This window comes from Melozone crissalis, unplaced genomic scaffold (genome assembly GCF_028551555.1).
Source record: "Melozone crissalis strain CALT ecotype California unplaced genomic scaffold, PUWL_Pcris_2 ptg000005l_1, whole genome shotgun sequence".
Lineage (NCBI taxonomy): Eukaryota > Metazoa > Chordata > Aves > Passeriformes > Passerellidae > Melozone > Melozone crissalis.
In genome coordinates, this window is record NW_026535783.1 from 47,959,585 (window position 1) to 47,974,367 (window position 14,783).

The 14,783-nt window shown below is 38.8% G+C and overlaps 1 protein-coding gene across 1 annotated transcript in view; it reads left to right on the top strand.

Annotated features, from left to right (window-relative positions):
* The window catches only part of PGM5 (phosphoglucomutase 5), a 69,618-nt gene extending 56,160 nt beyond the window's left edge, over positions 1–13,458 (top strand). Inside the window, exons 10-11 of the mRNA XM_054284686.1 lie at positions 1,614–1,748; positions 11,937–13,458. Of these exons, the coding sequence (XP_054140661.1) occupies positions 1,614–1,748; positions 11,937–12,026 (225 nt within the window). The 3' untranslated portion in view covers positions 12,027–13,458. The remainder of the gene's footprint in view (positions 1–1,613; positions 1,749–11,936) is intronic.
* The last annotated feature ends 1,325 nt before the right edge of the window (positions 13,459–14,783 follow it).

The following is a 14,783-nucleotide window of genomic DNA, read 5'->3' on the forward strand; positions in this document are numbered from 1 at the left end:
AAAGAATAAATTCAGACTAAATGTGAGAGAGACTTTTTTTTTACAGTGGGAGTGATGGGACACTGGAACAGGTTGTGCAGAGAGATGGTGGGTGCCCCATCCTTGGAATCATTCAAGGTCAAGTTGAACGGGGCTCTGAGCAACCAGATCTGATTGAAGATGTCCTTGCCCACTGCAGTGAACATGATGACCTGATGACATCAGGACTGGATGATCTTTAGAAGTCCTTTCCAACCCAAACCATTCTATGAGTCTGTGATTATCAAACAATGCCTTATATGGTGCTAAAGATGTTTTGGCAGATATCTGAGGAAACAAAGGTTTTACTTAGGTTTTACTTACACTTTGGAATATTGACACACTGCATTTCCAACATCAGTGTCTTGTCAAGCTGCTGATAAAACTGGAAAAATAAAATGCATATCTTTTAATTATCTTCTTTCATTTTTTAATGGCTTACTGCCCTTTAAACAGAAGTAGCAAGGATCTCAGTTTGTGCACTAGACCTTTGACAGCAGAAGGACAAAGGGGAAGAAAAGTTCAGTGGCTTATCAGAGGTTGTACTTAGTCTAAAGATACCATTTACGTAAAGGGAACTAGAATGTGTATTAGTGCACAGGTGGTAGAATATTGCAACACTACAACAATTTATCTGTGCAATTTAGTCCTCCGGCTTTAAGGGCCTTCCTGTACAGAAACTGTGGATCCAAGAATGTGGCCTGTGGGCCTGTGGTCTGTAGAAAAAAGTGTTCATATGTGCAGTACAACAGGGGGAGGATAAAAGAAAAAAAGATGTGAAGATGGCAGCAAAGAGCAAATTTTTAGTTAATTAATTAATTAATCGATCAATCCTCTTTATTATGCACAAGTTAATGTGCATGAAGTAATGTACTTGAAATCAATTAACACCTTATGTTTTCCAAATTGTACTGTAGACTTACTGAAATTCTTGCAGTCATATTTTGCTGTGTAGTATTTTAGGGGTAGCAGCTGGTCTTGTCTCTTGCATTCACTATTGACAACTATTTTTTGATCCAAGGATTCTGTAGCTGTTTTGTAAGCCACTTACCTTTAGTGATCTTATACCTATTTCTCAGGCTGTTGATTTTGTGCTTTGCCACACAGAGTAAGAGCAAATCAAGTAAAAGAAATAAAAACCACAGTAAGAGAGTATTTGTTATTAGGTGTGGGAGGGAATGCACAACATCTTTTTTAGTCTTCAGAGGGGTAAAAAGAAGGTCCTGGTTCAGGGCAGATTTGGAAGAGATCCAAATCCATCCACAGACATCACAGTCCAGGAGCAGGAATGTGGAGGAGTGAGTGCAGTGTCTGAAAACAAACTGCATGCTTCTTCTCTCCCCGCTTCACTCTCTGGAACAATTCTTAAAGGTGCAAAACTTATTCAGCATAAACAGAACAAGACAACTGGGGATAAAAGCATCATATAGTCAACCTAGAACAAAGAGTAATGAGTGTGTTGTCCAAAGTTGTGGGGAAAGAAGAATTGGCATTCAGATGACTCTTACTTTCACTTTTATTCTGGAGCAGTGTCTGGTGATTTGTTAAGGGTACTGTATGATGTTCCATGTATGATGTTCCTTCTCCTTTCCTAGGGGCTGCGGATTATTTTTTCAGATGCTTCCAGACTCATCTTCAGAATGAGCGCTTCTAGTCATGTGAGAGCTACTCTGCGGATCTATGCAGAGAGTTATGAAAAGGATCCTAGCCAACACAATAAGGAACCACAGGTAATGCAACAGAATTGCAGTAGGTCAGTAAGTAAAGCACTGCCTTGGTATAGCAGTGGCTACAGGTTTTCATCTTTGATCAGAAGCAACACTCAACGCTTTGACCCATGTACTGTGTTTGTAGATGATTTCCCTGGTCTTGTAAGTGTACACCTTTTGAGGAAGGACCAGCAGTTTTAATCAATGACTTCATTGATTAAAGTTAAGAGAAGTCATTTTAGTTAGAATTTTTTTCAGAAGTTTTTTAGAGTTGTGATCTGATTTATGGAACAGTATTTTAAAAATAAGATAACCATTTTTGAAGGAGAATTATCTGAGAGCCACTTAATTAGGGCATCCCAAGGACTCTTCACAATCAGAGTACAGTTAGGAAATGTGGATACCAGAGTCTAAACAATATAGGGATTTCTTGTAAGGGAAAGACTTGCGACTGTCTCAGAATTATCTCATATCATAACCAGACTTTTTCCTAAGAAGAGTAAAGCTTAAGAGCAAGCTGCTGGATTGTCCAGCAGATGCCTTATGCAATTAATAAAATAAATCACACTCCACACTCTTAGGTTCTTCTCAGTAAATGTTCTTTATGCTGTGATATGCAAGAGAGGACTAAGGATATTTCATGGAAAAGAAGTTAAGCATTTGGTTTGTAGTAAATCAAAACTCCCTAGTATTAAGTCTCATGTATTTGTGTCTTCATGACTGGAATGCAAATGCAAATCTACGAAAACATATATGTTGTCAAATGAATTTGAACTCTAGGTAAGTGTTTGATGCTTCACCAGATTCTGACCATAAACTTAGTGAGTTTCTTCTTACGCTGTTCAACGGTCACGTATCAGTCATGAGAAGTGCTTCATTTGTCACAGAAATGTTGCAGATCCCATGCCTGCAGATATGATCTATTAAAATCTGCTTGCATTTGCTTGAGAGAGGTGCCTGAGGTTTTGCCAGAATACAGACCATATCCAGGAGCAGCAGGAATGGGTCTGCTGCACATGGCAGTAGGAGCCAGGCATCCTGCTGCACCACAGGCAGCGCCCTCCTTGTCCAGGGGACAGTCCTACAGCAGGAAGGTGAGGAGGACAGGGCAGCTCTGTGGTAGCAAGCTGCCTCAACAAGTGATGGATCAGAGGCAGGGTTCATCTGGGGCAGCAGAAAAGATGGTACCAGAGACAAAGCTGGAGACAAGGATGAGTAGACCTACTCAGGAGACAGGGTCAAAGTCAAAACTGGAGACAAGATACAGCATATATCCAAGCAGTCTTTCAGGGAAAGAAGCTGCCTGTAGCTTCCCCTGGGCCTGAGGTTCACCCAGGCAGCAGAGGCAGAGATAAGGCTGGAGACAGGCACTCCTACAGCTTAGCTCAGGCAGGGACCAACACCCCCGGGACAGGCTGTAATGGGCCTTGGCCAGGGTGCAGGGGAGAGTCCTCAGGGGATCCTAAGCAGGCCAGTAGGGCTTATGACTGTCCTCGAGGATTTCAGTTTGGTCTTTTATTCAGCACACCAAAAGGATCTGTTATTCCCAAGGACAGAAAAAAGGTTGGAAGGGATTTCTTTTTCTGTATTTGTAACAAAGCCTGTCAGATCACAGGACTTTTGGCTGTTTAATCAGAATATTCACTAGCGAACAAATAATCCCAGGGGTAGAAACATCATTGCCTTGAAACTTACTACAGGGACTTTCCTGCATTTATGCAGTGCAGAAAGGCATTTTGATATCCAGACTGCCTCAGGAAATACATGGTATTGTAAACACCCTCCTCATCTCCTGCCATGTGCATAACATCTGGAATAAATATAAGTTTCATCTCAATTAATACAATAAATTCTTTATTTGGTTTCTCATTGCTTAAACTTGCACAGTTCCCACTGCTTGTCTTTCCTTGCCCTGGCTGCATGCTTTGCCAACAACATCAGTGCATTAGAAACAACAGGGTCATAGATTGTATCCGACAGGCAGATGGCAGACTTCAAGACAGTGCATAAATTTTAGAAGATCCTCACGTACAAAAATAACTAAACGTTTCACAGGAGAACATTTTATAGTCTTCAGTGAAGTATGTAAAAGAATGTGAATAAAATACTCCTTTTTCAGAAAACAGAATTGCTAGAAAGGGGTGCCATAGTTTCCCTGATACTGCAATTCCTTTATTGTTCAGTTTGCTTTAAAGTTCATATTGACATGCACGCATCTATAAGAGGTGTGACAGATTTGTAGTTTCAAGAACTTTGTTGCCTATTTGCTGTCAGTAATAGGAACACAACATATATGTAAGTGCTCAGTTACAAAAAAAGCACTGACATAAAGGAGTATATTAACTATATACGGATACTTTATGTATTACCTTATGATATTTACTAAAGTTGTTACATTTTGAATTATATTTTTCTGTAGCTGAGGAGACAGTTGTATGTGGTTTCTGTATTACTGCACTCTTTCTGAAACAGCTGATCAAGAAAATCTCCCTTCCATACCTTTTATGTCGTAAACCAAGACAAGATTATTTGATGATTAGCTGCTTAAGTAAATATTCAGATGGTCCTGTTTATTGCACCACGTCTTTCCAGCATCTTGTTTTAGATAATGCACTGCTCCGTGTTTTTGCCTGGTGACAATTCCAGTCAAAGCCTGACCTGAAAGGCAAAAATACCTTGATACATCTTTTGCTTTTTGTCACAGAAAATAAATGTCTCCATCTTGGCAGGCAACTCAGTCATGTTGGAGGTTCCATTTTGTGGAATCGTTATGGTAATTAGCTTGACTTTGCCTCATACCAGCATCCTTTCCCCCCCTCCCTTTCCTTTTCCAGACAAAGCCTTTTCCAAAATTAATCATCCAACTTTATGGTAGTGTTCAAGTTCTTTTTATTTTGCTTCTGTAGTCTTTGACAATGTAACTTCTGATGGTCAGTTTTTCACAGATAAGTAAATGTCTGAACTACATCTTCCAATATGCATGTTGAGATGTGCATATTATTCTGGAACACTAATTGTGGCACTTTTTGAGTTGAGCTGGACCTTCTTGATCTTTTGTTCTAGTTTATATGTAGGCCAGTGTGTGTTGTAAACCATAGGTGTTAATGAATGTAAGAGTCACCCAAATCATATTTTAGTACTATCTTTCATACAATTAATTGCTAGTACTTTCTACCTAGCATAAAGCATCAACAACTTCCTGATTTACAACAAAAGTCTTCAGAGGAAAGTGGTAAAAAACATGCCAATAATGTATGTTTGTGAATGTGCCATGTGTGAATATGGCACATTCACAAACATACATTATTGGCATGTTTTTTACCACTATTCACACAAAATGTGAATAGCCATGACTTCTGGCTGTTGAATGATCCATTTAAAGAAATTTGCAGAAGCAGCTTCATGGACACCTGGGAAATCAGAGGTTGCTACTTTTTTCTGTTCAGTTCTTTCTGCAAGCCAGTATCTACAGTGAAAATCAGAAGCAATAAAGAAAAATTAACATCATACTCTCTCCAAAGTGTATCACAACTCAATGTTTTCAATTCAAACAAATCAAATTCAATTCAAAATATTACTCATTTGAATATTGCATAACTTAGAGTGGTGATGCAATCTAGATCTAAAACAGTCTTGAAAACAATGCCCAACACTTTTCTAAAACTGAAATATTCTGCTCTAGAATTAAACATCACTCTATTGGTGTTGCTTGTCACAAGTGATGCCCCTCATCGCTGGACATTCCTGAGAATAGTGCTTTCCAGGTAGTTTTTACATAGAAGATTTATATTTCAAAATTATTTTATTGTTTTTAACTATTCAAATAGGCATCCAACTAGCATTTCAGAAAGCTCAGTTCATTATAATAAACAGGCTTCTCTCTGAAATCTTACATGAATTGGACTTTTATGCATTGGAATGTATCTTTTTCTAAGTGAACAGAATTATGAGTTTTCCTAAATTTAATACAGTTATAAAAAGTAGAGAGAGATGTTCAATGGGCAAGAACTACTAAAATAAGACTTTGTTGACCTTTAATCTCATTTATAGCCTTACTTTGTTACGTTACCTCAATATTTGATATTTGTACATCCCCACAAGTCTTGTCATTTTTTTAGCCACGTGGATGTATTGTTGAACTTGGATAAGATCCAAACAGGAAGTTTCATATACAAAGGCAAAGAAAGAAATGATCCGCCATGATTGTACTTGTAAATCCAGTGTGTTCTTCAACCACATGTTGTGCTGCTGTTTCAGGGTAACTGTCCTGAAAAGAGTGTCAGTAGTCATTAGTCCCCATTATTCTGATAATGACCTAATTAGCTCTATTTACAGTACATTATAATTTATTATGTGACTTCTCTCAGCAATAAATAGGTGTTGACATAGAGTCACAGAATTATAGAATGGTTTGGGTTGGAAGGGACCTTAAAGATCATGTATCTCCAGCCTTCCTGACTAAACCAGATTGCTCAGAGCTCCATCCACACCTGACTTTGAAGATGGAGTTTGGGACATATACAGCTTCTCAGGACAGCCTGTTCCAGTGCCTCAGCAGCCTCACAGTAAAGAATTTCTTCCTGGTATCTAATCTAAATTGTGTTCTTTCAGTTTTAATCCATTCCCACTTGCTCTGTCACTACATGTAAAAAGTTCCTCTCTTTCTTTTAGGCTCCCTTTAGGTGCTGGAAGGCTGCAGTTAGGTCACTCCCAAGCCTTCTGTTTGCCAGGCTGAATGTATTCAGTTCTATCAGCCTTTCCTCATAGGGCAGGTGGTCCATGCCTCTGTTCAGCTTGGTGTCACTCCTTTGGACTTGCTTCACAGGTCCCTGTCCATCCTGTGCTGTGCCCCCAGAGCTGACGCAGCCCTGCAGGTGGGGTCTCAGCAGAGCAGAGCAGAGGGGCAGAATCCCCTCCCTGCCCTGCTGCCCACCCTGCTCTGGATGCAGCCCAGGACACGTGTGGCTCTCTGGGCTGGCAGTGCCCATGGCTGGGTCAGGTCCAGCCTCTCAGCCACCAGCACCCCCAATTCCTTCTGGGCAGGGCTACTGGGATCTGTTCATGCCCAGCCTGTGCTGGTACCAGGGCTGCTCTGACCCATGGGCAGCACCTTGCACTTGGTCTTAAAAATTCCATGAGATTCCCATGGGTGCACTTCTCAAGCTTCTCAAGTCACTCTGGATGGGATGACATCCAGAGTGATGTCCAAGTCACTCTGGATGTCATCCCATCCTTCAGGTGTGTCAAGTGCACCACTCAGGTTGGTGTCATCTGCAGATCTGCTAAGGGTGCACTTGATCCCTTTGTCCATGTTATTAATGAAGATACTGAATAACACTAGTCCCATTATGGACCCTCAAGGTACACCACTTTTCACTCAAGTCCATTGGGACTCTGAGCCATTGACCACCACCCTCTGGATGTGACTGTCAAACCAATTCCACTGAACAGTCCACCCACTGAGTCCATCTCTCTCCAGTCAAGAGAGAAGGATGTTATGGGGGACTGTGCCAAAGGCTTTACAGTAAAATAAAGATAAATGACACCTGTAACCCTTCTCTTGTCCACTGATGCCATCACTCCACCCCATTGTAGAGGGCCACGGGCTTGATAAGACAGGATCTGCCCTTGGTGCAGTTGTGTTGTCTGTCCTGAATCACCTCCCTGTCCTGCATGTGCAAAGCTCTAGGGGCATCTGTTCTGTGATATTCCCAGGCAGGGGTGGGGCTGACGGGTCAGTATTTCTCAGTATTCCTACTTTCTACCCTTCTTAAAGGTGGGTACAATATTTTTCCCTTTTTCCAGTCACCTAGGACTTGTCCTGACTGCCATGACTTCAAATATCAAGGAGAGTGGCTGTGCAATTACATCAACCAATTCCCTCAGTTGTATGCAGTCTATATTGGGTACTCTTTAAATGGGATGCAGTGAATCACAAATACTGCAGTTACTTTTGCTGTAGAAATGGACTAGTTAGCTATGGAATCATAAGATTAGTAGTAGCCAAGCAAAGACTTCGGGGCAGGAGTTGCTTCTTTGTGTTTTTATTGGAAAAGGCAAGCCAATTAGAAAGCACAAAAAAAAGAAAAAAGGTTAAAAATACATCTTGATCGTCAAAGATTCATTTCATGAATTTCTGAAATGGATTTTGAAAAGTGAGAAGCAGAGAGGAAAACTCTCTGATTTGCAGGTGGATCTTGTTTGGCATATGAAAAATTTTTGTTATATGTGATTGTATATGTGAGTGATTATAGAAAATTATTGTTTATGGTGTGAGATGGTCCAAGGACAGGGAACTGAGATGAACCATCCAGAAGTCCTGGGTTCTGTGTCACTTCATTGGGACAAAATGAAAGGAATCTCTATGGTTCTTGCAAGGCACACACAACACTAAGCACAAGTGCAGTTTGCTAGACAATATTGCCTTTTTGTTTACTTTTGAGGGGTTTTTAGCATTACTCTGTTTAGCTATCAGAATATGCAGTACAGTCCATAAAAATTATATGAAATTGTTCTGATTTCATCTGGCTAGAATAGTTTTCTTCTTACTAGGTGTTGCAGTGCTGTTTTGGATTTGGTATGAGAATAATGCTGATAACACGCTGATGTAGTTGCTGCTAAGTAGAAGTTAACCCATGTCAAGGACTTTTCAGTCTCCTGTGCTCTCTCAGTGAGGACAAGAATCTGGGAGGGACCATAGCTGTGATGGGTGACCTGAACTGGCCAAAGGGATGTTCCATACCACAGAACGTCTTGTTTGGTGTATTAACTGTGTGGGAGTTAGCTGTGAGGGGCTGATGGCTGCTCAGGTCAGGCTGATCATCAGTCAGTGGGTGGTGAGTGCTGTATTATGCATAATTTGTGTGAGTTTAGTTGGATTTTATTCCTTACTCTTTTTTCCTTTTATTATTAGTTTTGTTATTGTATCTTAGTTTATTTCAGTTATTCAGCTGTGCTTATCTCAGTCCATGGGTTTTACATTTTTCCAATTCTCTACCAGTCTGCCAGGGTGAGGGAAGTGAGTGAGCAGCTGTGGGGTCCTTAGTTGCTGGCTGGAGTTGAACCATAATAAAAGTTTTGCTTTAACTGTTAAAATTCATAAGATTTTCTTAGAGGACACATGGAATGTGGAGACTTATATCTGTTTGAACACACTCTTAGATAATGCAGCGTGTATGTGCTATTCAAGTAATTTAGCTTCAGATTCTTCTCGGAGTCACACTGTAGAGTGAAGAAATTTTAAATCAACTCGGACTGCAAAGGAAATAAATCATGGGACACTAATTATCAAATATTCCATGAACCAAGGAAAGTAGGTAATCAAACCTAATTTTCCCTTAAAGCTCTTTGGTTATACTAGAAAAGAACTAATCTTTTGTGAACATAGATGTCTTCATGCTCCACTTGGTTTCCATTTTCCGCCTGTTTATTTCACCTTTCATGCCTGCCCTCCTCTATTGCCAGAGGCAGAGCAACTGGTTTCTTGACCTTTATTGTAATTCTGTTTGAGTTAACAGGCAGACTATGCACAAGACTAGAGAGGTCAGTTTCCTTTTTTCTGTGGAAGGCGTTCTTCTCAGCTGAATCAAGTGAACACCACCAGTGCTGTGCATATTACAGAGTCAGTTCAGTTTGTTTCACAGTGAGCCTCACCCCTTAGATCCTTATGGCAGGTGGCTGTAGCATAAACCTTTCCAAAGACTTCTGGGTGTTTTTGGAATGGAAGGCCAAAGCAAGCACACTGTGGCGAGCTTTGTGTTGAGCCCTTATGGCAGGATGTACAGGCACAATGCTGAGCTTTTTAACATGCAATCAGGTACATTTCAGCCCTTCCTAACTTTTTGATAAACCTGATGCATCATTGGGAAAAATCTTATCCGTGACCTTGATTAGAAGAGAGGAAATTGTATGGAATTTTCTTGCAAGATCACGGAGAGAAAAATTGCTAATGAGCCAAGAGGAATTATACGTGTCTGACAGCTCTGCTACAGATTATTCCCAAGGAAAAAGCTTTTAATCTGTATGTGCCTGATGTTAGATATCTGCTTGCTTGATTTATTTTCTCGTAATCATTCCTTCCTCCTAGCTAATTTTTTAGAGATATAACTTCTACCTATGATTACTAAAGCAAGATCTGATTAAGTCAGTTCTGTTAATTTTCAGTTCTTACATTTTATCTAAAGGGTAACATGCCATATGTCCTAAACAGTTGCCAAGAGATAAATGGGCTATTTAACATCCAGAGTAATTTCAACTGTCACTTAGAATTGAAATGTCAATAGTAAAGTTTTACAGTTTCTCAAGTAGACAGAACCAATAAAAAATACTTTTAAAAAAGATCTCCTTGAGATATAGAAGTCTTTCTAGAGAAATATTAGTGATAAATGATTGTTGGCTGAGATTTATCTCTTGCAGCTGTAATGTAAACTATTCATGGCAGATGTAAAGGAATTTTTAAAAGACATATGTAGTACTAGTTTCTTGTTATTCTGTCCTGTTCTTGCCATTCCATATATTATGCACTTTTGCCTTTTTTACATATTTTGGGTGAAGAAAGTATAAAAATTAAATTGAAGTGTGGAAAGACAGAATTAAAAAAGAACTTTCTCTGTTGAAAAACATGATTGCAACAAGCAGAATACTTAGTAGTAATTGGAATCATTTGGCAGGCTAAATTGTTTTTGTAAATGAGTGTCGCATAAACTCATTTGATTCTGTGTTTTGTTCCAGCATTGTGTAAAGTGTTGAATGTGGATTTTTTTTTTAAATTCAGAGTGCATTTCTTGCCTAAAAAAGCAGGATCCAGTAAAGCGGGTCAGGACAGTCCCTTTTTGATTTTTCTTGTACTTTTTAGATTAAATAAGGAAGAGGTTTCTTAGGGGAGTGCTGGAGAACTTCAAATGCTTTAGTCTCATCCAGACCTTATAAATTGGCACATTTTAATATTTACTTTTGCAGCATTTGCTCACAGATACGAGTTTGTGCTCGACATATTAATCTTCTCTAAGTATGTTTGACTTTAATAGACTTGTGTTCTGCTTCAGTGATTATTCAGAAGACAGATATCTACAAATATGGAGCTTTTTTAACAATAACATGTCAGACTGCTCACACTTGTGCATAACTGAGCTTAATCATAAACTCACTTGACACCAATGGCATTCATGGTGTTATGACTCTGCTTGCACAGTTAGTCTCTTCACTCTTTTTGATTTACCTGTCTGACTGTTTGCATAAGTAAAGGAATACCTCCTCCTGTCAGAAACTGTCAGGTGGCTGAAACAGATTCAAAATATTGATTATACAGGCTTATAAAATAAGATATCTCTAAATTTCAGCTCTCCAGAATTACTGTTCTGTTTCATTTGATTCTCAAACCCAATGTATGTGAGGCTGGAATTAGTTTATTTGAAAGAGACAGCTGTAGAAAATCTCTAAGGATCTAAGAATTAGTTTGGTAACCAAATGTATGAGTCTCTGAAAGGAAAATTTTCACACAAAACTCAGTTCTGCCATTTTATCTTTGTGAATCATTTAACTAACTAAAAGACTATCCAATTGCCATTTAAAAAGTTGTGTTTTGCTTGATTTTCATGTGGTACTATCATAGCTGTCATCTGTACTCACCTATTCAAGCCTATAAATGGCTGTTTAATAAGGTCTGTAGCCTGAAATTTGAAAGTTCATGCTGTTCTTTTGGAATTTATCCTGTTAATACAGTTGCTTGTGGTATTAGTCAAAATACACTTCTGTGATTTCTGTTAAGGTAGTTAGTTGTTACAGTCCCTTCTGACCCAAAGCTTCACATATTAAGTGTATTTAGAGAAGAAAATATCATCTGTTTGATTTCCCCTCATCAGAATAGAAGCTGGTCTACCTCTGTTATTTCTGGGCTGTTTTGTACTGCGGATTTCAAAGAGCTCCACAATTCCTGTTTCACAGAGAGTGATCAGTACAGTGTATATTTACTGTTTCTCTTTTCTGCATAGCTTAGATATACTCAATGTAACACTTCACAAAACATATGCTAAGCATGATACTTCATTGTGTCAAGTACAACAGCAATAGACACCATAGCTGTGTCAGTTTTTGATATTCTTATTTACTATTATTATTGTATAATTGTGCAGTTAAAAGAAGGATTTATAAATGCAAGATGTTTTTTGATATTTCTGCTTTATATAATTCAATGTATTTCTTCATCTTTAGGCCGTCCTGAGTCCTCTTATTGCAATTGCACTGAAAATATCTCAGATTCATGAGAGGACAGGACGAAAGGGACCCACTGTCATCACCTGAAGCCACGGAAGATTGTTAAACCAGGGCCAAAAGAGGAACAGCAAGGAAGAGACAGAACCTTGTTAAAACTTGTTAGCCATTTGTGCCTTGTATGATTTTAAAAGTTAGGTGGGAAGAAAAATTCAATATAACATTAAGTGTAATCATTTGCATTGATCTCCAAATGCAATAGTGTATTGACTTGTTTTACCTGCAGTATCATAATTTCTGAAAACAGTATAACCAAAGAAGGAGGCTGTAACATTCAAATGTTGTCAGTAATGTAGCCAAAAATGACAACTTCTTGGTTTTGAATGCTATGAGAAAAGTTGGAGAAATTTCAGTAAGGGAGAGAGAGGGAGGAATTGCAAAGCAAAGACATGTTTGGTGAGTGTTGTTTGGGATTCTTGTCACGTTCTGGTAAGTTTCTGAAGAGGTGTGCAGAGCATGTCTGAGTCATAGGGCCGTGTACTGAGCTTTGCACGGGATGTGTTTCCCCCCCTGGCTCCATGCCTCCTCTCAGGCCTCTCCTGTTGCTCACAGATGCACACTGACAGCAGTGTTGTATACACACTTACACTTGCTCCCAAAGATGGGGTTATTCCATACTTTTTTACCCCTGCTTTTAAAACATATCAATGTTACTTGTGCCTTTAGATTTTCCTTTTTTTTGACTCTTTGGTTGTTTTCCTCCAGAAGGAGGCCTTTGTTCTATAAAGCTGATTTTGTCCTTCCAGCAATATGTCGGGTATGGAATCTGACTGTCTTCCATAATACTCCTCATGTCAGGAGATGATACTGGTGCTTACTGTGTTTGAAAGATAATCTCTGCAAGTTCAGCAATTGTTTAGGAGTTACGGAAGTTTTTTTAAGTCTTCTGAATACTCATGCTCCACTTGCCACAAAGCAAGTGAGTGAGAGGGAATTAAACCCTATTCAATTGAATAGAAATACTAGTCTGACTCACCCTCTGGACATGGTTTCTATTAGATTCTTGGTAACAGTGGATCATGCAATAAAAGTTTGGGGAGTACAAGAGATGTTCCCGGCATAGATCTGAGAAGGCTGTTGGGGATATGGACATCAGCATTTTTCTGCCTGTGAAATGATACAGTAGTTCTAGCTACAATACTGTGCTCTGTAAAAGAACACAAACACTTTATGCATGTAATTTGCTTGAAAGCTTTGCTTCCTTGGAAGTGGTATGATCACTTGTATCATTTGTCAAGGTGGCTTTGTGCAGCTTGCCTCTTTGCAGTGTATTTCAATTCATTGTGGTTGTCAAACTTTAGTACAACTTATATAATATTGCAGCAAAGGAAATTGTTTAAATTTCTTTGAACACTTCTGTCAGAAAATGGCTATAACAGTATACAATAAAGAGTAATGCTGTATGTCTGTCTTAATACATAATTGTGGACAAGACACCCTGCACTTTCAAGCATCCTAATAAAGTCGCCTTTATTACAATTACATTATTACTTAATTGGTTCTAAACAAATGAGGTATGTTCTCACTTAGTGTCCTACCTTGCCCTTAAATGTTCCCACAAACCAAAAGAGATTTTAAGACTTTAGCTCTTTTTGCAAAGATTTTTCTTTTATATGATCATGACCAAGACATTTTCACACAGTTTGGACATCTACTTTATAATGTAAGAGCACTCATCTTCACAAAAACCTTGTTTATATAATATTTTATATTTATAATTATTTTTATATTTATTAATTTATAATTTCATTTATATTTTTTTTAATTCATCTTCTCTAGGTGCAGGGTAACAATCTCTTAAATAGTAGATCACACATGGTCAAGCATAGATACATTCTGGATTATGACAGTTCAAATTATTGGGTTGTGTGAGAGAACATTCTGTAAGTCAGTCCACTAAAATTTCTAAAATCTCCTACACATTCTCTGACAATGAAATTATTTTTGAACTAGCTGTTTATACTACGGAGTATCCCATTTGCCAAGCTTTTCTGAAATGAGAATACAGTTTGAAAAGTAAAATATATTGCAGCTGCATGTCTTTCAGGATGCAGTGGGAAGACTCAAGAACAGATGAAGACTGAAGAAACATACTTGTGCTTTTATCAGAAAGCTGTTACTAGAGCTGCAGTAGATGGCAGTCTACTTTCATGAAGGCAGTCATCATAACCCAAGGGGCATGTTTTAAAATCTCTGTATTGACTTTGTCCTGGGCTGGAGAAACATTAGTTGTGCCTGTGTATGGAAATGGAAAAAGGGCTGTTTCAGAAAAGGGTTGTTTGAGTCTGGTTTTGAATAGCTGTCAAACAGCAGACTTGCAGAAGTAGCCTACCCTGAAATCGCCATCCCTTTTTTTATGGTGATGGGTGATACTGATAAAATGTTACTGGTATTTTCCACCAGTTAACTGCTTTTCTCTGCAAGAAGATGAATAAAACTTTGTAAGGCTCAAGCACAGCTTTTTATATCTGAAGTATGTGGGAGAGGACTGTAGCCACATGGAGTGTGCTGCATTTCCTTGAGGTCTTTTAATTATTAACATGATAGAGGAATGTGTGGAAAAAAGCAAGTTGTATGAACTTACAAAAAGATGCAGAGCTCCTAAAACCAGACCATACATTTAGCAGAAGGAAAACTATTATTAATGCTGTTCATCTTATCACAGTGCCTAGGCACTGTGACAGAGACCCACACCCTTTTGTGCTATTGTTTAATGAGCAGCTTCTTCAAGTCTGGAAGTTGCAAGATTCCTGTATTATTCAGCTGTGATTGCACTAACATTTGTTT